Here is a 22981-nt window from a genome sequence, read left to right on the forward strand (position 1 = left end):
TCAACAGATATTAGATGGACCTTTCAACTAGTGGGAATGACCTCTGGTCACTACCAATTTGGATTGGATTTGAAAGTCTCAGCATACGATTACCAGTCCTATAGCCACTCAGTGTCCTCATTCATACTTTACTGTGATCAGTTGGACTGCTGGGAAGATCTAGGATAATTTACCATAACACATTATTTAAGCTGCAATGGGCTGACACAGTAAGACACTAATACCATTAAGACAACTGCTAGTAGCATCTGTCTGCAGCCCTAGTTTCTTAAGTCCTAGTATTTATACTGTCACATTCCTAGTGGGATAGGACAGAAAGAGTGCATGTACAGCAAGACCTAGATTAGTGGCTGAATCCTACTGACCTGTGTGACCCGTGCGCTTGTGTGCAAGGAAATGGCTACAGAGACAGTGTAGATGTCAGCGTGTCTGGTACATTCCAGTCTCCCAAAACTCTGGGGTTGAATTAAGGGGTAACTTGCTAATGCTTGCACACACAGTGGGCATGTCTACATGTGCCCATACGGCACCATTGTTACTGTGCTGTCATCTAGTACTTCCTTTTGGAAGTAGTAAATGATGGTGCAGTAACAGCATGTACTGCACCATCCGTGCAGCACATGGTTATTTTAAGCCGCTACATCTCTGTAGTGACACGCCATACTGAGGGAGTGCTTCGCTATGGCGATGTAGCTGCAATGTCACAGTTTTTGCCCCCTGACAGTATGTCACCATAGCGTCATGCGTAGATGTGCCCAATGAATAGTACTTGTAGGCCACAGATGCAGCCCCTTTCTGATCATCTGGGCTCCAGAAGGCTTTGGGGACAGCTGTGTACAAGAGGCAAAGGAACAGTGCTACTAGCAGCGTAACTCCTCTCTCTGCCTCAGGAGAAAAGACTTCAAAGATTTCAGTCTGCTTTCTGTTGTCTCTAATTGTCACCCAAGGGACAGGATTCCTGTCTGGACTCGGTTTCAGTAAAGGTGGACGAGGAAGCATTTCCTTTATCTTTACTCAGGGAGAAACAAAGGTTCACTCTCTTCTTTCAGCTTCTTTGCTTTTTGTCGCTCTGGATTCTTGTCCTATTTCCAAAGGGCTGTTTTGTCTCTTCCCCCCCTCCCCAAATACGGTGCTCTTTGGAACAGCTGATGGTGTTTTCTCAGAGCAGGCCTGAAATAGGATGGTGATGTGGCAGCAGAGCAGCATAGAGGTGCATTGGTAGAGCTACATCTCTGGGATAGGGGAGTTTAGGACTGAAATTGCAAGGAGGGTTGCAGATCAGGACTGAAGAACTGTGTGTATGAGGCCAGAGATGGAAACTGCCAGTTAGAACGGGTGTGTGTCAGAGCCCAGGACTGGAAGAACAAAGGGCCTGAGGATGGGGATTGAAAGTTTTACTGTTTTAGCCCTGTAGAATTTTAAAACAATGTGCAAACTCTTAGCAAATTAGAGTTACCAGGACTAGAATGGCTAAAGGTAAAAACAGTCCTCCTAGTAGTGATAAAATAGCTTCCCCGTCAAGAAACCTCAAGTGCCTTTCCAAAAAACAGAAATCACTAGAGCATTCACCATGTGGATATTTTTGAAGCTTAGGGCTGTGGCCATGACTGCAGATTTCAAGCTAGTTGTTCATACCACAGGTATAGGAAACACAGGGCCAAATTCTACTTTACCTATTAGGCATGCAAGGAAACTTAGGTCCACTAGCTACTTTTATAATATACTGTTATCTTGCCCTTAGGTTTGAGTGACAACAACGAGGAAGAGGAGGACCACCCACCTTTTGCATGAACTTTGTCAGGGATTTGGGCAGCATTGAATAGATTGCACTGAGATGTCTAAATCCACTTAGATGCATAATAGGTAGAATAGAATCCATCTCATACTGTATTCCCAATCCTGTGATTGTAAAAGGAGTGCATTTTTAAAATCATACTGAAAAAACTTTCACAAGATGGAGTGGTTGGAGAGGGATGGGCAGTTTTAAGATGTAATGTGTATCCGTCTTGGCTCCTGGGACAAATTGATTGGGTCTTGCACTGGTAATTGCCAGGTCCTGGCCCCATGGGAGCCTGATATATATTTCTTGTTTCCCCAGGCTTGTCGTGATTTTCTGGAGTTAGCAGAGACCCACAGTCGAAAATGGCAGCGGACCCTACAGTATGAACGAGAGCAGAGGATCCGCCTAGAGGAAACGATTGAGCAGTTAGCCAAACAACATAACAGCTTGGAACGAGCCTGCCGAGGAGCCCCTGGCCTATCCTCGAGCACCACAGGAATCACCAACACTACCAAGGGTGAGCAGCCTCCTTCCCAGGGATGCCAAGATGCTGTAATACTAATGAGGGGAACATGGGCACGCCAAGAACTCCTTGTGCTGTACTGTGGAATGCTACCGCTGCTGTGACATTGTAGGCTCAGCAGTCAGGCGTGAGCTGAGGAATCTATGAACCATCCCCAAGCTTCCCAATCTGTCCTGCTCAGCAACACCTACCAGCTCCAAGCATTGTACCTCAAGCCTGCCATTCTCTGAGGGGTGCCCTGCTCACTGCTGCCCATGTTGCCATTCTGTGAGATCCTTTTAAGGGTACCACAGACTATAAGAAGGTAAACATTGTAAAAAAATTAGTCTTTAAATGGCATGTCACTAAATTCTGAAAAATTATGGAAACCTGCTTTCAGTCTGCAAAGGTTGAGAGACAGTGCCTTAATATCTGTAACCCTCAAAGGGAGCTTTATCTGATTTCTTAAGAAGTTATATAATCTAAATCCAGCAGTCATCATGTCCTTGGATGTAATTGGTACAGGGGTGGGGCATTTCCCTTGTACTGCACACTGAGCGGGGATCAGGATTGCTCTGCTTGAGGGGGTGGCTAGATTGATCCTTGCAAATAAACACACTAAATCCTACCTGGGCCATTGCCAGGACTCTACATTTGAAAGCAACCTTACCCTGTGATGTTTGAGAGCCTTCTTCCTGCAAGACACAGTTATTTTCTAGATGCTATCTGGCCAACTCAAAAGCTGTTTTGGGAATGTGGTGTATGTGTGAATGCATTGACTTCACTAGTGCCTTCTAATCCCAGGATATTTTAGCCTCTGTGGGGATGGCTTATTCTCCTTTGCAGAGCTGGGATATGAACCCAGACATCCTGAGGCTGTCATCTACTCTAAATACTATACGGTAATCCCTCCTAAAGCTAGGCACCTAACCTAAAAATCCATCCTGCTAGTTCCTTGCTTTGGCACCTAGATTATACTTCCTCCCAGACCTGGAAAATAGATCAGCAGTCCTGACTTCCAAATCTCTTCCAAGTCACTTGATCTATATTTCTAAAGTTATATTTCTTCCAATTCACTTCTGCCAAGCCCTGGGAATTGAATGCAAAATTATTCACTCTGTGGCTCCCTTGCTCTATCACTAAAACACTCTTCTTCTTGGAGCGTAGGATAGTATACAAGACTGGATCTACCCTGGAACATCAAAAACTGAAGGGTCAGTGGTAGAGGGGAGCAGCGATTTCTATCCTGAGTGCTTCCCGGAGAGTCATCTCAGGAGACCAGCCAGGCTCCGGGGGCTCTGAATTTGACAGCCAAATGAAAATGGCCCTGAGGCAGTCTGGAATAGATTTAGAAGGTGTGGTTTATGTGCCCCTCCATGGGGGAATTTAGGCCCCTAGATTCCTGGCGATAGCTTTCTTTGGGAATAGCCTCCATTGCTAAATGGTGTCTGACAGCCCTTCCCACTGGCTCAACCAGTCTGACATATCAGCCTCTTCTGCTGAAGCTGCCTGATATCTGGCCACTAATTGGAAATCTTTGTCTAGCAAAGGGCTATGGTGAGCTCCTGTGGGAGTATTTAATTGCAGCAGAGGCCTCTAAAGCCGCACAAACAAGTCTATGGTGGCAGAGCTGGGGCGGAAGGGACGAAGCAATCTGTGCTATGCAGGAATCCCACATGGCATGTGGCACTGCCAGGTGCTGAAGGAAGACGCAGAGCTTTTCCCCTCTGTGGTTTCACAACGTGGATAGACAAAATGACACCAGACATGATGCTTCATGACTCTGCTTCTGATGTTGGCGGTGACGTTGTGAAAGTGGCAGAGAAGCCCGAGAAATCTGACACTGTTGTTTTGAGGCAGGTGTTTATGCTTCATGTCTAATGAAGAACAAAAAGCCGAGTGCTTTCCTCCTGGGTGGTTCAGCTGATCTGCTCTGGCAGCTGCTCTGTCCAGGGGCAGATCCAGGATTTGGCAAAGGAGGTACAGGAGTAGCCACCCACACTGCAAGAGTGACTGTTTCTCTTTTCCCAGCATCTTCCCCCACAACCCACCGGTAGGGGAAACTGCCTTTCAGGAGTCTCTGAGGATTTTTTTTAGAGTTCCCAAAGCAGGTAAGCATCCCTGCCTTTCCCTTTGTGCTCTGAGGCACATCCCCTCTCTTCCCATTCTGTGCTCTCCCCCTCCAATCACTGCTACTTTCCCCACTGTCCCAAGGGTTGTGGAAGCTTCAGAGCTGCTTCTACCTGCTCCATCTGGGCTCTGCAGAAGCTGGGCTTAGCTGGGAACAGTGGTGGCAGCAGCAATAGGGAGGGTTCTCCAACACTGCCCAGTCCCCCCAGCAGCAGGTGTGAAAAGCCACTGCTCCTGTCACTGTCATAGGTAAGCCCAGCTGGAGCAGACTTGAGCAGCTTTGAAGATTCCTGCCTGCTCCACCCTCTGAGTAGGGAAAACAGCCATAGGAGGGGGGGATGGAGGGAAGGGGGGAGGGAACGTGCCTCTGAGTATGGAGTGGAAGGGGGGAATTTCATCTGCTTTGGAGACTTTAAAGTCCCCAGAGGCTCCAGCAGCATGGACTAGTCCAAAAGGAAGATATAGCTACACCACTGCACCCCCTCTGAATGTTTCCCCCAGCTACATCCATGCCTGGCATGAACGAGGCATGCCCCCAGTGCTTGGAGGGGCACGGTAGTGATGGGAGTGCGGTGGCGGTAAGCAGGAGCTCCTGCAGATGCCACTGGCACTGTCAGTAGCAGGGGAGGGGAGGGGAGTGGCGAGCGCCGACCAGGAGTTGGTGACCACCCGCAGACACTGCCGGCAGTGGCAGCCAACGGGGATCACTGACCACCCATAGATGCTGCCAATGGCAGGAGGGAGAGCGGAGTGGTGAGCAGTGACCACCCACAGGCACCTTTTTGTAGGGGGTGCACTTCCAGGCTCAGGGGGTGCACGTGCACTGGCATGCACCCCCACCGCGTCGCCCCTGATGCCTGGCACAGATCCTCTGCGTCCTATACCAGGCTAAGATGCATGCAAGTTTATAGCCATGCTGCGGGTTATGTCAACATGTCTGCAGCAGTAAATGGGAATATGATTCAAGACCAAACACTGGGTCTTTCTGAGTTTGGAGTTTGTCTACATGATGCTTTCAGCAACACTTTGTGAATGGTAGTTTGCCCTGGACCTGATAGTTAAGGTTGCCTAATGCTTTGCTCCTGAATTCAGTGGCTTATAACTTTGTCAAATTTCAGGGCTAGGGACAGAAATTACACAAAAGCTGGTATAAGGGATTGGAAACCAGTTCAAATCTGTAACACTCAGACAACAGCCAATAAAGAGGGAGGGGCAGCATTACCAAGGACCTTGGAAGTGATTGCAAGACTCTTGGGCATAATGTTGGTGAGGCAGTGGCAGCGTTGGGGGGGGGGGGGGGGGGTCACTAAGGTGGTAAAGTAGCCAGAGGGTTTGACTAAGATGGTGAATCTAGTTGGTTCTTTGTATGGACTAGTACGAGGGTGCTGGGGAACTGACATGGGGAGGTTGCAGTGGTCAGTGCAGGACAACAGAGTTTTGCCATCTTTTTTTTTGTAGCAACAGCATAAAGGTGTTTTTTAAACTAAGAATGTAGTTTTGAAACCATAAAACAAGCAGGGGCAACAGCCAAATAAAAGTTAAGCTCTCTTTGTTAGGGTTGACTAGATTTCCCATCAGCGTGCGTCTATTTTTAACTTCAAGCTGTATGTGCGATTTGATTGGACACATAAGCCACATGGTACTACATTTCTGTATTATTCCTGTATTATTTGATCTGATGGCATTTTTGAGGCACCCATCACTGTGTAGCTAAGCATTCTATTCTGTGATCGTGCAGAAGCATACGTCTTTCAGCCAGATTTCTGGTGCACATACTTGTGTTTACAAGGTCAGAATCCGCCCACCCCCACCAGCACTCCTTTACAAAGTTGCAGGGGGAGGGGTGGGAAAGGGGAGGAAAGATAGAGATTGATGGGTCAGCTCAGGGAGCTAGAGCGCCACGTCTACTAAAGATCTCTTGAGTGAAGAAGTGTGGACTCTGGATCCATGAATCCATTGGGCACTTGTTTTGTAAGCACTTGTTTATGTTCTGCTTAATAAATTCTAATGGGGAAGCAGCACAGAACTGAATGAGCTGTTTTTTGTGCCAATAGGGAGTGTGCAACCTTCAAAAGGGGAGGCCAGTGATGAAGATGAGGAGACAGAGTATTTTGATGCCATGGAGGATGCACCAGCTTTTATCACAGTAACTGCAGACCCCAAACATCACAGGTATGAAACCACCAACCCAAAGAGGCCAGTTATCATACATAGTCTGGCAAAACTCATGACATGAATTGAAAGAATAGTGGCAAGGTTTCTTATGACTTGATGACAGCCTCCTCTTTGGACCTGTTAATTATGTTTCCTCTGTTGATAGGCAGATTGGCTTCCATTCAGCTAGGCAACATATTTGTGCAAGAGCATCCCAGAGCCAGTGAGGCCAGGAGAACAATGATAAGCATGTTCTAAACACCAGTGCTAGTAAAGACACTTTGAGCTGGGAGCCCTCTATCCTCAGCACAGGTGTGGTACAGGTGAGAGCAAGGCATGCTGCTCTCATGCAACCGCTTGTATGCCCCTACTCTAAATGGGAAGGGGAATGCTGTCCCTGGGGCCCCTTCAGAGACAGCAGAGCTTGTTCACATCAGTTGTAATGGTGGTCTTTGTCATATGAGCACCCACTTACTAGAAACTGGGCTGAGACCCACCTTCCTGTTGAGTGTGGACAAAAAGCAACTGCTGGGTTGCAACAACTTTAAATCACAATTGATGCAGGATGGATGTGAAATAGTGACTGAGATGAAAGGCTGCATGCCCGATTAGGAGTAACCCAAACTCATTCAGGCCCAAAGGGAGTCTGAATAGGAAGAACTGAATGAGAGGTTCCAGATGTGGATTCATATAACTACTTAGTGCAAGTCCATAGTACAGTAGCTCTGGGGGACAGTGGCTGAAGTAGATACCAGACCTGCTAGAGTTTTGGAGAAAGCTGGTGTTTGGCCAAGACAGCAACATCTGCTCCATTCCAAGTCTGGCCAGTGTTCCTGCTGGCATTGCCATTAGAGTTCCTGGGCTGGACTTAATTTCCTAGCATTTTGGGTGCGTCATTTGTAGTTGTGTACAGTGAGCATAGCACATGATGTCTGCAGTAGTCATTCTAGGGCTTGGCACAGGCTGGTTCTCTGACTGCCCCATCCCTTTCTGGGGTCGGTGCAACCATCTGCCGCAGAATGTCACAAGTTTCCTGTCCCACAGGGAAACATTTATTATGCTGTATTTTTCCCCACTGTAACTAGCACAGAGAACCTGGAAGTAATGTAATTAGTAATAAAAGTCAGAAGTAGATGGCCCAGAGAGGTTAATTTAAAGCAGTTATTGCAAAATGTCTGCAGAGGAAATTTTGATCAAAGTGGATCTAAGTTCCACTGGGCAAGAACTGAGGGCTGCTGAGAATGTGAAGTAGTTTCATTATAGTATCATGGCTTGCTCCCTCTGCTGGGCTGAGCCATAGGAAGGAATGGGATTTCTTTGCACTGACTGATTGTACACAGTGCAGAATGTGCCCATGGCAAACTGAATCCCTACAGGTCAAGGTAATTCAAGGGCAGGAATTAGAATGGTGTTGGGCCCAGGTCTTGGCATTCCTGTTCTGAACCCCTACAAGCAGAGAATTGCTATGTCCCCTGCATCCTCTCCTCTCCTTTGCCAGGTGTACTTTGGGATTGAGGGATGCCACCATAGTTAGGATGTCAGCATCAGAAAACTTGCCATGAGGAATCCTTCCAGCTCACATGTAATGTCAGTGAATAGAGTGGAGCCCTGTGCAGCCTCTCCCAGCAGTCACGTTTCTCCAAGGTTGGGGTAGGGACATTAGGTTTCTGATGGCTCAGGAAGGCAGGGATTGCTCAGAATCTCTGAAATTCAAGCCATTTATCCTACTGAGTTAGTCTAATAAAAGATAGCACATCTGCTCAAAAACCTTGCCTGCCTAAACCATTTATCCAGCCATTTAGCACTCAGACTTGAAAATTGTACTAGGTGACTGGCTGATAGTCTCACTGAGTCAGTAGCAGTCATGGATCACAGAGTCAACACAGAGATGGAAGGGATCTCCAGAGGTCACCTAGTTCAGCCCCCTGCTCATGGCAGGATCATCCGTATCCAAAACATCCCCGTACATATCCTTATCTAATGTATTCCTAAAACTACACACATCAACCCTACTGCACAGCTTTAAGGGATATTGCCCAAGGACATCAAAAGCACTCTAGCTTGCCACAGGTAAAATAAGGGCACAAGGATTCTCAGTGTCCCACCACAGCAAGGATTATTAAAGTACACTCAACATGGCCCAGTAGATTCTGAAGACCTGGGTTCCATTTTCTGTTCTCTTACAAACTCCCTGTATGGTCCTGGGCAAGTCACTCAGTCCCTCTGAACCTCATGTCCAATGAGAAACTGAGATAATAGCCAAGCCTTACTGCACCAGGAGTTTGGGAGGATAAATGCATTAAAGGTTTATGGAGCTCAGATGCTGTGGTTTGGGGGAGGGCATAGAAATATGTTAAAATGATCCAGGAGCAAGAACTTGGTTGTTCCTGCTTTAACCACTGGACCATCCTTCTTACCTGGCAACCACTGTGGGGAGCTTGAAGATGGCCTGGTAATGTTTCCTGGGGGTCTGTTTCTCTGTTCACATGACAGCAAGACTATCACAGAGTTGAACCTAAGTTGTTTTGCATTGGTGGCGAGATGAGGCAAAAAGCATTACTGATCTGAAAGTTAGGATCTTCAGTGGCATAAAAAATGTCTGAGATTTAAAGAAGGAATAATTTAAAAAAAATCATAAGACACTGATTTCAGTAGCCCATTTGCACTCTCTGATGTGCTCGCTCATGCCTGAGCATAGTCTTTTTATAGCAAGAATAAAAAGAAGTGAGAACTGTCTGTGTATTTGCATACCAAGCCCTGCCCACTGCAGCACCTATTATAATAACCTCAAGCTGCCCTTGTAGCAAGCAGATGATGCCTGTGGGTAAGACAGGTCTTAGCACAGACAGAGCAACAATTTCTGTTCCATTCTTTGCCTTTTGTCACCTATAGCCTTTGTGTTCCCTGCAGACGTTCTGGCAGTAACCTGAGTGGGGCCAGCGAAGGCCACCCTGAGGATTGGACCCTGGAGGACAATGTGAGTGTGTCAGTCTCGGATGGGTAGATGGCCGTGGTGGAATGAAATGGGGGGTGCAGTGAAGGGGCCAGGGATGGACAACACAATTGTGAGAAGAGAAGGCAGCTTCCCTAGCATGTTCTCTCCCAGGCCATCAGGATAGAAGGAAATTGTAGGTGTTGAATCTGACAAAGGGAGATGACCAGGAGGCATGTACATGTGAAGGGAGAATGAGGTGGATTGTCCCCTCAACAACTCCCTTCATTCACAGTCAGGTGCAGTTCTAGTGATACCCAAACCTCCAGATGTACTTCTTCCAAATGCATGGCTCTGTCCAGGGTTATAGGTGACTGGGTAAGGCTACCCTGGCATTACAGCCTACCCGTGTCTTTTACTTCCCAAGTTAGCTGAGCACTTCTCTGGCTGGAGGCCTGAGAGCCTTGGAAAAGGCAGCTGAGGGCAATGCATACCCTAAGCAACTGAATCATGGCACTGGCCAGTGTTACTGTTGGGCAGATTTCTGCCCGTTCCAATAGAGAAAGCTTTGATAAGCAAAGGCACTGTGAAATGTTCTGTTCTAACCTTCGTCTGTCCCATTAGGGAAGGGCGCAGGTCACAAGAGGGGATAACCCTGCAAGCTAGCCATTACCTGCATCCTGCTTTCCACTGTTTGTTGCTCTGGCTTTTAGATGTGAAGGTAATTATTTTGCTGCTTCTCCCAGGTGTTTGAGAGCTCAAATCAATGTGGCTACAATGAATCAACTTGCAAAGATCTCCTGCCTAAGAAGAGGAGACGGACTCGTGTCCCTGACAAACCCAACTACAGCCTTAATCTGTGGAGCATAATGAAAAACTGCATTGGCAAAGAACTTTCCAAGATCCCTATGCCTGTACGTGAGTCCTCTCTGCCTGACAGTGCTGCTCGCTGGTAGGAGGGTTCACCCGCCAATTTAAATACTTCATATAGGCTCTTTACATGCAGGTATATGGGTTTGATCCATTGAACTGCGAATTGAAGGTGTGCAGTACCTTCTAGAACCAGATCCCAAATGTGAAAATGTGAAACAGTCCTGTACTGCAGAAGTCACTGTTAGTACCTACAGCCCCACAGCACTGTCAGCTGATATTTAAGCTTTTCAAACAAAGCATTTCCAGGTCAACAAGACCTCTTCATTTTATGTGGTTCAAATATAAATCCTAATGGACTCTGGTTGGTACCAGCCAAGCAACCTGGTGCTGTGCAAATGGGTATGGAACCCGGCTGTACAGAGCTCAAACTTTAAAGAAATTGAGGAGAAAAAACTCAGTGGGTACCTGGAGAATTTTTTTAAAGAAAAATGAGTTCTGCTTTGCTCAGGTGTAGGGATGGCATGTGGCTGGTAGTGGCACAGGGGGTGTGATGGTGGAGGGTCCTGAATGAGGGAAGGTTGTGGGGTCTGACTTAAAGGACAGAAGCATAAGAATCAGTGACATGAAACTGAAGCAGGGAAAACGTGAGCGGAAAATGTCTCTTTTGTACCTTCCTCTTACTTTCTGCCGAAGATCAGGTGTTTAATTATTGTATATACTTGAATAATAGACGACCCCCCCAATAATTCATAGATTCATAGATGTAGGGTCGGAAGGAACCTTGTAGATCGTTTAGTCTGACCCCCTGCCCTGGGCAGGAGAGAAAACTGGGCTCAAATGACCCCAGCCAGGGGGTCAAGCCTTCTCTTAAAGACCCCCAGGGTAGGAACCATGACTACTTCCCTTGGAAGTTGATTCCAGATCCTAGCCGCCCTGACAATGAAGTAAGTACTGCCTTCTAATGTCTAGTCTAAACCTACTCTCTAGTAACTTATGGCCGTTATTCCTGTTACTCTGGGAGGCGTTCGGGGGAACAAGGTCTCTCCCAAACCCTGATGGCCCCCCCTAGTGAGTTTATAGATGGCCACCAGGTCCCCCCTCTGCCTTCTCTTGTGAAGGCTGAACAGGTTAAGGCCCCATAGCCTCTCCTCGTAGGGTCTGCCCTGCTGTCCCCAGATCATGCGAGTGGCCCTCCTTTGGACCCTTTCAATGCTGTTCACATCCCTCCTGAAGTGCAGCACCCAGAACTGGATGCAGTACTCCAGCTGCGACCTGACCAGTGTTGCATAGAGGGGGAGGATCACCTCCTTGGCCCTGCTTGTGTTGCATCTGTGGATGCACAACAAGGTACGGTTAGCCCTACTGACCGTGTTCTCGCATTGTCAGCCCATGTTCATCTTGGAGTCAGTAATGACTCCAAGATCTTTTTCTGCTACCATGCTTTTGAGAAGGGAGTTCCCCAGCCTATAGGTATGCTGCTGGTTCCTACTGCCTACGTGCAGCACCCTGCACTTGTCAGTATTGAATCCCATCCTATTTTCATATGCCCACCCCTGTAACCTGTCCAGGACCTGCTGTAATCTGTCCTTCCCTTCTAGCATGCCCACCTCACCCTAAATCTTGGTGTTGTCTGCGAATTTAAACAGGCTGCTCTTCACCCTCTTGTCCAAGTCACTAATAAAGAAATTGAACAGTGCCGGCCCAAAAACTGAGCCCTGGGGGATCCCACTGCCCACTTCCCTCCAGGTTGAAAATGACCCATCCACCATCACTCTCTGAGTGTGACCCCTCAGCCAATTTGCAATCCATCTGACTGTGTAGGCATCAATGCCACAGTCACCTAGCTTTTTAATGAGAACAGGGTGGGAGACAGTGTCAAAGGCCTTCCTGAAGTCCAGAAAGACTACATCCACCGTGCCACCTGCATCCAATGATTTTGTAACCTGATTGTAGAAGGCAATCAGGTTGGTCTGACAGGACCTGCCCCTAATGAAACCGTGCTGGTTGCCTTTGTGCATCATCCTCGCTGCTGGCCCATCATAGATGTGCTCCTTGATAATCTTCTCAAAGAGCTTCCCCAGAATTGAAGTAAGACTAATGGACCTATAGTTTCCTGGGTCCTCCCTCTTCCCTTTTTTAAAGATGGGGACCACATCGGCCCTCTTCCAGTTATCCGGCACCTGGCCAGAGCACCACAAGTGCTCGTAAAGCCTTGCCAGGGGCCCCACGATGACCCCTGTCAATTCCCTCAACACACTGGGGTGGAGAGCATCTGGACCTGCTGATTTGAACACGTCCAGCGCCCCCCCCAGAAGTTCTCTAACCTGGTCCTCCCCGACCTTAGGCCTGGCGAAATTTCTCCCAAGTCCTTCCTGAATCTCAGTCCCTGTACAAGAAAATAGAGGCAAAGAAATTGTTAAAGAGGTCTGCTTTCTCCTCTAGTGCGACCACCAGATTGCCAAGCATATCCTGCAGGGGCCCCACATTACCTGGGGCCTTCTTCATTCTCCCTATGTATTTAAAAAAAGACTTTTTGTTATCCTTGATCCTTGATTCTAGCCCTAGTTCCATATCTGCCTTAGCTTTCTTAACAGCCCGTCTACAGACCCGAGCGGTAGAGGTATACTCCTCTTTGGTGATAGCCCGTCTCTTCCACTGTGTGTACACCTCCTTTTTGGCAATCAGGCATTCGCGAATGCCCTTGGTGAGCCAGGGGGGCTTTTGGGCACTCTTGCCCCCTTTGCTTCTCATTGGGATTGTCACCCCTTTTGCTCTTGAGTATCATCCCCAACTTCTTTCCCCTGCAGCCCCTTCTGCCTCTCCTTTTTGTAAGACAGGCTGAGAAAGGGGGTGACAGAGGGATGCTGGGTGAACTATTTAGGGCCTTGTTTGGTGGTGGTGTTTGCGAGACATTTAATGCTGGTGAAGAAACAGGAATCATTGGAAGTGGGAAAGAAAGGCACAGCTCAGTTGTGGGAGTGAAGAGGAAGTCAAAATGTATGCAGTATATTGGGTCACAAAGACATGATAAAGAGTCAGAGCTGAGGGGGGTCTGTGCACAATGGGCAGTACTGTACATCTTATTGACATGGGCTGCACTAACCTATCCATGTGGTAGGTTCCTGTTAGTATTTGTGCCCTGTATGGACCATGCTCAGTGTTGGCTGCATTTAATCAACTTCATAGTTGGTATTCCATTATTCAGAGCATGCTACTTTTGGCAGCAGTTTAATGATAGACAGTGTATTTAGCGAGGATTCCTTGTATGTGAATGTAAGATGATGGGCTTTTTTCCCCATGCTGTTTGGGGGGAAAGCGTCATTTTGTATTCAAGTAAATACAGTAACTTATTGATCAGCTTCACTTGAGAACAGCTGCTGCCTTTAAGCAGGGCAAAGAGCATGCTGCCAGCTGGTTAGCACAGGTGAGTTGGCTGACAGCTTTCTTTCCAGGTGACATTCAAGGTAGCAGTTAACATGCATAAAGCTTTAAATGTTTTTGTCTGTTTTGTTGTGTACTGCTAGCACATCCATTTTAAAACAGTAGTCTCATTAGGCTGTCAGCCTGCTTAGCTCTGTCTCATGGCTGTCAGGCATTTTCTGCTATGCTGACATTTGCGGGTCAGCCTGTCAGTATGTGTAACACCATGTACAAAAGCCTGCTTTAGGCACCCAGACAGCTGAGCACACCAAGGTGCTGCTGCTCAAGGAAGTGCCATTGGGAATGTAGGTTGTCTCAGACATTGCTCCATGTGTTTTTATAGCTGAGAAACCCATAAAGCCAGCTATGATAGAGAGATCATCTTTCAAGAGAAAATAGTGTGCATCTGGTGGGATCGCTGTCAGTGCTAATTCAGTTGCAAACATAAAACTATTCCTTTGTTGCTCACTGAATGAAATCAGGTTATGAGACTATTGTCCATTCACATTTAAAGTGCTCTTTAACAAGCTCACCTTTATATGATTTCTCCTACACTGCACACACTTTGTGCTGCATACACCCACAGCAGTCTGGGTATGCTGTATGCATTAGTGGATTTACCAGTCTGTTGAGCTTTTTTATTTTGATGTGTCAAAAGGACTGGGTTCAGAAGGTTTCCTTGCCCTCCCTCCATCTCTTAGCTGGGATATTGGCAAGCAGAGACATTGAACTGCCAAAGGGTGGAAGCCAGGGAACACAGAAGAGGGTTTAGCTGCAAGCTCTGATTTGGTTGTTTCCACATCTGGAACGCATTTCCATTGAACCTGGTGGGACAAATAGGCAGGCCAGGAGGCAGTATGTTGTCTGGACATAGAGCCTTTCTGGATAGAGTGGGACAGTAGCTGCTGCTAATAAAGTGCAAAGACTTCTCCCTCCTTCTCTTGGGGGAGGATGTAGAAACAGCAGCTCAGTGTACCTGGGAAGGAGGTTAGGCCCCACCTTCTCCCTTGCCTGGTTTAGAGATAGGAGTAGAAGGCAAGGTAGATAAGTCTTATAGACTAATTAAATAAAACATATATAGAGCGCAAGCTTTCATGAACTCAAATTCACTTCATGAGATGCTACATCAGAGGTAGGAGGGTCAGCAGCAGCTCATGAGGGAATGGATGGGCAAACATGCTCTCCTTGCAGCATGAGACTAGAGAAGGCCCGGGAAAAACCCAGAAAAAATTAGGAAAAAATTTTTTTTTCTTTTCCTTTCAAGGCCTTTTTTTGTTGTTTTTTTTTTTTACGAAAAATTGGAAAAATGGAACATTTTTTGAAAAATTAAAAAAAATCTCTTATGAAATATTTTCTTTTAGAATGATGAATAAAATGTTTAAGACAAGGTGTTTATATATTGCTACCCTCTACTCCCTCAAAATGTTTTTGAATAAGTATGTAATAGGAAGACTTTTCTGTAAGACTATCTATACTATCAGATCATTGCAATTCCTGTACACGGAGGACGAGCAGTACAGTATAAGTCTCAAATGCAAGAGCAAGATGCATTTCTGCCCCCAGGGCACTGCCATTTTCACAAGAGAAGGAAGAAGGATTCAGTGCCTTCTTTGCTTGTGGACTTCCTCTATTGTTGACTTTTGATTTAGAGGTTGGTGGATCTGCTCCTGTCCTCTTGACTAGGCCTCAAAGGACTGTGACTGGACACTGGCAGCAGGATCCATTCGTTCCTGTACAGATTAGAAACAAGGAGCTTATTGTCCTGCTTGCTCAAAAGCCTCAGGAGAGGAAATAGAGCAAGTCGAAACGTTTTGGAGTTGGAAGGAACCTGCCTCCTCCTGGCCCCGTGACCTAGAGATCCACAGAAGTGGCACACAGGAGCTGAAAGAAAGTATACTTCTTTATTGAAAGGTAAGCATTTAAATTTCTCTGAATTCAGTATATTAAACTATATTTTAGCTGCATTAGTATATTTTCATAACCTATGTAATTCATAATTGAATTCCTACTAATTTGATGTTTTGTGACAAATCACCCAACCTTAGCAGTGAGGTGAGGCTGCAGGGCAGGGAAATTGTTCACAGTTAACTCTGAGGAGGCCTCTCATCCATCCATTACTAAATTTGTACATGATGTAGCTTAGTGTTTATATATGCAAGCTAGCCACTAAATTACATTTTTCTTTTATCTCCCTCAGCAAAATGTTACGACCAACTTCTAGCATATGGAAGCATTTCTACACTGCAAGTTATTCTGAGAACAAAATGTGATTTTCAAATACTCTCAAATAAAATATGCACTTCCAAATGCTCCTAGGATGACCAAACACATCCTTGTATGTAAGAAGTGTCCTGCAGACATAAAAAAATCCTTCATGGGTGTAAGTGAGGGAGGTAGATCATGATGATGAAAATGCAAGTATCTCTTTCCAATGTTCTTGATCTAGAAGTCCTCCTACTGTTGCTGCTGCCTCTTCTATAACATCAGCATCACAGAGGGTTGCCCAATCAACATCCTCAAGTAATCAGATATATACAAAAGACTCTCAATAGCTTCATTTGTAGACAAGATGACACCTGAAGATCGGGAAATAAATTGACCAAGCTCTTGGAAGAGCAATATATTCTTCTGGGATGCCATTGTCAGTAACTGAAAATGCATACTGGCAGGAAGCTTTTAAATTACAAAGACCATCACACTGTTTGCCCAGCAGACATTCTTTTGAGCAAGCCTCTTTTACAGTTGGAATATGAACGTGTAATGCAATCTGTGCAAGGAAAAATTAATGAAGAACTGTGTCTTCAGTGCTTACAGATGTGCGGGGAGAAGGAATCATAAACTTTGTGATAACAACACCTAATCAGTTTTTTTACAGAAGCATTGAAACTGGAGAGAACAGGCATACTGCAGAGTATATCTCTAGTAAAATACGTGAAGTCCTACAGAAGATTGGGAGTGGTAAAATATTTGCTTTGCTGACTGACAGTACAAGTAACATGAAAGCAGCATAGGAGATTGTAATAGATAACTATCCACATGTTACTGCAATAGGATGCGCATCCCATGAGCTAGACTTGCTTCTTAATGACATCATGAACTTGGATACTCTGCAAGAGATCTATAGAAGAGCAAAAGAAGTTATAAAACATATAAAAGCTACTCATTGTAGCTGCAGTCTTTAAGAAAAAGCAGGAAGAAAAGAATGCAAAGAATAAAATAGTGACACAAACTCTGTAGTAAAACTAGATGGGGTGGAGTGGTGATCTCATTTGAAAGTTTACTAAAAAACAAAGAAGCTCTTCAAGAAACAGTAGTCATTGAGGATCTTAAAGTACCCAGAAATGTAAGGAACACTGTACTTGATGAGGATGTCTTCTAGGTTCAGCTGCAGAACTCCCCTAGAGCCAATTTCTTCAGCAGTCATTGCATCTGAATAAGACAGTGCATTTTGTTAGACATTCTGTACCAAATGGCCCAAATAAAATCAACTGTTTTTGAGAATCTAAGTGTATCGCCACTTAAAAGTATAGAAGAAAAAAAAAGAAAGACTTTATTAACAGATAGGAAGAATTTTGTTGCCAATCAATTCATGTTGCTGCAGATCTCTTGAATCCAAGATTCAAAGGCACAAATGTTAGTGATGTTGTATTTGACTGAATTACAAAACAAACACCACATTTAGGACTTGATGTTGGAAAAGTACTTTGAGATGTTGCAGAATACAGAACATCTTCAGGTATTTGGTCCAGGAATACAGTCTGGGACTCTGCCAAGCATATCTCTCCTGCAGCATGGTGGCAAGGCCTTTGCATGACACAGCCCTGAACTCCGCTTGCTTCTCGCCTGCTTCAGATTCCTCAAACTTCCGTGAGTGAAAGAAACTGGTCTATGTTTGGAAATACTTGCACCAAATCAAGAAATAAACTAACATGTGAAAGAGTAGAGAAGCTTGTCTCAATTCAGGCAAACCTTCAGTTTTCAGAAGTCCATGAAGTTTATAAAAATGAAGGATTAGAAGAAGCAGAAACTGCTGATATTGATAGCTCAGAAAATGAAACTGATTAGACAAAGTTTCATGTAGCAAAATTTGTATTCAATGAGACTTGGGTTTTGTTTTTTTACTTTTTTTCTCAGCTCTTTTTCTAAAAATGAGTGCTTTCTGTATCTGCTTGACACTGTGGGGGAAACAAGTCCAGAATACATAATAACTTTCTTTGTTTTACTACAATGTTGTTGGTTTCTTCTATTTTCAACTTCAATGTTTGCCCACTTCTCATAAACTGGCAGAAACTAAGAGATGCTAGGTTCCTTAGAGTTCAGCAGCTTGTAGCTCCATTTGTAATAAAAATGTTAAACATTTTAAAGTAAATTCAATTAGTAAATTTGTAATTATTGACTGAATAAACTGTACTTTTAAATTTAATAAATATACCAAACACAATAATTTTATGAGCAAACCAAGTAATACATAATGCATTTTATGTTCTTAAAGTAGCAAAGTGAATTTAGATTACAGGGCCACGTGCCGTTCATACCCATACTCCTCCACTTCCTGGCTTCTTGGGGCAGGTGCTGATCAAACAGCTCTTCAGGGAGCTCCCAGTGAGCCAGTCTTCACCTCATCTTCCTTCCCATATCCCACATGAACAACAGCCATCTTCCTCTTAAGCTCTGCTCCCTTGTATATGTTCGAAAGCAGGGGTGGCATAGAAAGCATAGCAGGGGAAGGGGACTGAAGTGGCACTCAGGGAAGGTGCTGCTAATTTGTTGCATGTCTGCAAAAAAGGGTGCCCCTCCTACTGTTCTAAAGCGTGAGAGCTCAGTGCAGTCACTGCATTGTCCCATAGAAGGAGGGAGTTCTAATGCCATACATCAGGGGTGTCCAACCTTTTTGAATGTGGGGCCGAATCATGAACTTTTTATCACTCAGTGGGCCGGTGAGCCATATTCATATTTTATCACCCCACGGGCTGTATGTTGGACAAGCCTGATCTACATGAGCATCACTCTGGGGGAGGAGAGATGGTGAGCAGTAGAAGTGCCCACCTGGTCTCTTCCATTCCAAACCACAGCAGTGTGTTCCCCTACAGCCAGGACCCCAAGGCAGGACATGATAAGGTAAAAGTCCCAAGCTCCCTGCTCTAATTGTGTGTGTGTGTGTGTGTGTGTGTGTGTGTGCAGTATCAGATCTGTGTGCCTATTCCTGTGTCACTGTCTTCAGAAGTGTGGTGTAATTAAGTACCTGCTTAATTGTGGTTGTATGGAGTTGTGTAGAACAGCATCTGATTCAGCAAGGCTAAGTTCATGGGTACTGGAGAAGCTCTCTGTTGGTGTGTCTGTGATGGCATTGCTGTAATTGTGTGTAGTTCTAAGCTGTATACGACTTCCAGGTAGCTTTGCAGGAATCAGTGCTGCATGCGTGGTTGGGCACAACTGCATAAGCATAATTGTGAGTGCCTGTGAGTGCACCACTGCGTGCTCTGGGGCCACTCTCCGCAAGGTGTGTGATGCTGTAGGGCTGTTGTGATTGTGCATGCATGGCAGGTGACTCCAGGGCAGTGGGACTGTCTGTGCAGATATGCCCAGGTGTGAGTGACATGACAGTACCTACGTGTGCCACCGTGTGGGTAGTGCTGCTTCACCTTGAGCCTTTGTTCCTCAACGCGTGTGCATGTAGCGCCCATGACTGTGTGTGTGTGGAGACGGGTGTGCATGTGCGCATATGTGCATGCGTGTGTGTTTGAGTGTGTGGGTGTGTGCACACGTGCTCACCCCTGGACGCTGCCTGCCCGCCCATCCATCTGCGCTCATCCCTGCCCCTGCCGTGTGCAGGGTGGGGGGGCGTGTGTGCCAGCCTGCGCGAGCCTCCCCCAGCTGCCCACCCGCATGGGGATGCATCCCTGCACCCTGGCTGGCTCTGCCCACGGCCACAGCCCCCTATAGCGGGGTCAGTACCTGCCTGTCCAGGACCATGGCTGGTGAGGCGCATCCGGCAGGCACGGGGCACCAGGACCCAGCAGAGCCCCCAGCCCAGGGAGGCCCCAGCACCAGCCAGGCATCTGCTGGGTCCCTGCGCCCCTCCGGACTGTGCTGCCACTGCCCCCGCGGCCCCAGGTGAAGTCCCGGCAGCGGGCTGGGGCTGTGCTCTCGTCCCTTTGCCTTGCCCCGTGTCCTCTGAGCCAGGCCAAGCACCACCCCCACGCCTGGTGCGGCCTCCGCTGGCCCCGTGGACCTGGAGTTCCCCTCCTGCCCACCTGGGGGCATGCGCCGGGGCCAGCGGGGCGCTGGAGGTCCCGGGGCAGGACGAGAGGGGCACGTCTGGCCATCCTGCCATCCACTCAGCCTGGCCATGCCCATGCCAGCGGTACTTCTAAGGCGTTGTCCCCAGCTCGTCCCATCAGGCACGGCTGGGGCAGCCCTGCGCCACACAGCCCTTGGGGCGGCAGTGGGACCCGGCTCATGTGACGTGGGAGGTCACGCAAACCCGGCCCCGCGGGGGTGAGCAGCTCCCTTCCCCTCCCCCCAGCCGCCTGTCCCAAGCAAGGGACCTCAGGCCTCAGAAAATGGCTTGGCGGGCCGTATGGCAGCCCGCAGGCTGTATGTTGGACAAGCCTGCCATACGTTGTCCTGTGGAAGAGGTGCATTCTGGGTATAATCAGGAACACCCAGGAGCAAATAAGACTCCATAAAAGGGGGAGAGCGCTATTGTTCTCTTTAAAGAGGCAGGTAATGGAAACTTTTGTATTGTGGACTGCCCAATGCAGGCAACAGGGCAACTACCGATGAACCTTTAGCAGAGTCTGTTTTTCTGTTGTTAGATATTTCAATAAGAAAATAATTGAATGATTTATTTGGTCTTTCCAGTGCCCAGAGCACAGCTGCATTTCAGGCAAAGCAGCTGCTGCTATGCCTGGGCCCTTCAGCAGAATTAATCTGTACCACTAATTGTTTTTTTGTTTTGTTTTGTTTTGTTTTGTTTTTCTGGTAATTGGTTCTTACATTGTGACTGTTATGTAAAGGAGCATTTAAAGCCAGTTAGTTAGTTCAGCCTGATTTCCTCCCTTCCCCCTGCCTCCCCTCTTTTGCCGGCTGTGGTTAATGGTTTGTTTCTGGGTGTGTGCTCATTGTGCCAGTATCCTCTTTTTTTTGGTTCCTGTGGTCCCCCCATAGCATGGTTGATTTAATTTTGGGGGTCAGGAGTCTGAAAGTTTGCTACTCCATGAGGATGAATATTGGGATCCCCTGTTTGTCTGCACTAAGATGATGCATTTGCTGCCATCTGCTTTAGCATCGACTTCTTAAAGAGTTTTTCTTTCATTAGTAATGGGGTGCAGAGTCCTATCTTGAAAGTAAAGTCCCTGGCTGTTACTCTGGGCCAATAAACATCCTTGTGGAATCCACAGATGCCTTGCAAATGAACTGTAAAGCTATGGACAGATGAATCTGTTTTCAGGAGCTCTCTGAATCACAGAGCAGAGCTTATAAAGTGCATGACACTGAGGGATGTTCCCTAGCCTCTTAACTACAGCTACTCTCGTAGCTAATGTTGATTTAAAGTTGCCTAAGCCTCATACCTATTGACCAGCTACATTTAAACTCCTACTCTCAGTCCACTAGGCACAGTCCAACCCAGCCGTGAGATCTCTTTTGGACTTTCAGAAGTTTGGTGAACGCAGCCTCCTTTACATCATACCTAGCTCACTATTCTCTGCAGTGTGTTTGGAATGTACCTGGACTGGCCGACCTGTAGCACAAGAAGTCTGCCAAGAGCAATCCCAGTTTCCTGTTCTTGAATTCTGTGCCCAACTTCCTCTATTGCCTGTAAGTGGAGAGTAGCCTGAAGGAGAGAGAGGTAGTCTGCAGACTTATTTCTCAAAGGGCTTCACAGTGAAACATAGGATACATCTTAGTGCTGTGCTCAAGAAATCCAGTTTGGGCTCCTTTGGTGTGGGTTTGCAGCAGTGACAGAGAGGGAGGCCCAGTTCACATGGCTCAGGATTATTGAGGGCCACCTCTGTGTTGACCCTAATTATCACTATGTCCTCTTGGAATCCCCTTCAGGTAGTTGAAGGCTGCTCTTAAGTCCCCCTCAGTCTTCTCTTCTCCAAACAAAATAAGCCTAATTCCTTCAGCCTTGCTAATAAGTTATATGCCCTAGCGCCCTAACCATTTCCATTGCCCTCCATCGGACTCTCTCCAATTTGTCTACATCCTTTCTGTATTGGGGAGCCCAAAACTGGACACAGGACTCCAGATGTGGCCTCACCAATGCCAAGTAGAGGGGAAGAATCATTTCCCTTGATCTGCTGGCAGTGCTTCTACTAATACAGCCCAGTATGCTGTTAGCCTTCTTGGCAACACGGGCACACTGTTGGCTCATATTCGACTTATTGTCCACTGTAACCCCCCAGTCCTTTTCTGCAGAGCTGCTGCTTAGCCAGTTGGTTCGTAGCCTGTATCAATACATGGCATTTTTCCATCCTAAGTGCTGAACTTTGCACTTGTCCTTATCGAACCTCATGAGATTTCTTTTGGTCCAATCCTTCAATTTAGCAAGGTCTCTCAAAATCGTAACCCTACCCTCCATCATATCTACTACTCCCCCTCAGCTTGGTGTCATCTGCAAACCTGCTGAGGGTGCACTCCATCCCATCTTCCACGTTGCTGATGAAAATATTGAACAAAACCAGCCCCAGAACCAACCCCTGGGGCATTCCACTTCATACTGGCTGCCAACTAGCCATTGATTATTACCCTCTGAGTCCGATGCTCCAGCCAGTTTTCTACCCACCTTACAGTCAGTTCATCCAGCCCATACTTCCTTAGCTTGCCTGCAAGAACGTTGTGGGAGACTGTATCAAACGCTTCACTAAAGTAAAGGTATATGACATCCACTGGTCTCCCCACATCCACAGAGCCAGTTATCTCATCAAGATAGGTGGCGGAAGGTTGGACTTATGGGGCTTAGCCCCCCCCGCCCAAGCACAGGCCAGAGGTAGGGCTGTAAGGCAGCCTGGCTGAGGGCTTCTGGTAGCTGCAGCAGGGATGGGGAGGGAGTGGGGCTGGGGCTGGGGTTAGGGGAGGGGCAGGTGCTGAACAGCCAGTGGGGCATGGGGCTGAGCCGTAAGCAGCTCGTCTGGGGGGACATGGCTCCTGTTGCCCGGTGCTGGCACCCCCCTCTCCAATGAAT

General features: G+C 46.9%; 1 protein-coding gene and 1 long non-coding RNA gene across 5 annotated transcripts in view; both read left to right on the forward strand.

Moving 5' to 3' along the window:
- OSBP2 (oxysterol binding protein 2) overlaps positions 1 to 22981 on the forward strand; it is a 346797-nt gene that overhangs the window by 288848 nt on the left and 34968 nt on the right. For all 4 annotated transcript variants that reach the window (XM_059713604.1, XM_059713605.1, XM_019493722.2 and 1 more), the window contains 4 exons: positions 2099 to 2297; positions 6467 to 6584; positions 9477 to 9543; positions 10245 to 10412. In XM_059713604.1, the coding sequence (XP_059569587.1) occupies positions 2099 to 2297; positions 6467 to 6584; positions 9477 to 9543; positions 10245 to 10412 (552 nt within the window). The remainder of the gene's footprint in view (positions 1 to 2098; positions 2298 to 6466; positions 6585 to 9476; positions 9544 to 10244; positions 10413 to 22981) is intronic.
- LOC132243564 (uncharacterized) lies at positions 10423 to 17348 on the forward strand. The gene is made up of 2 exons (XR_009455196.1): positions 10423 to 15702; positions 15989 to 17348. It is a non-coding gene; the product is annotated as an uncharacterized LOC132243564 (long non-coding RNA).

The sequence above is a fragment of the Alligator mississippiensis genome, chromosome 10, assembly GCF_030867095.1.
Source record: "Alligator mississippiensis isolate rAllMis1 chromosome 10, rAllMis1, whole genome shotgun sequence".
Lineage (NCBI taxonomy): Eukaryota > Metazoa > Chordata > Crocodylia > Alligatoridae > Alligator > Alligator mississippiensis.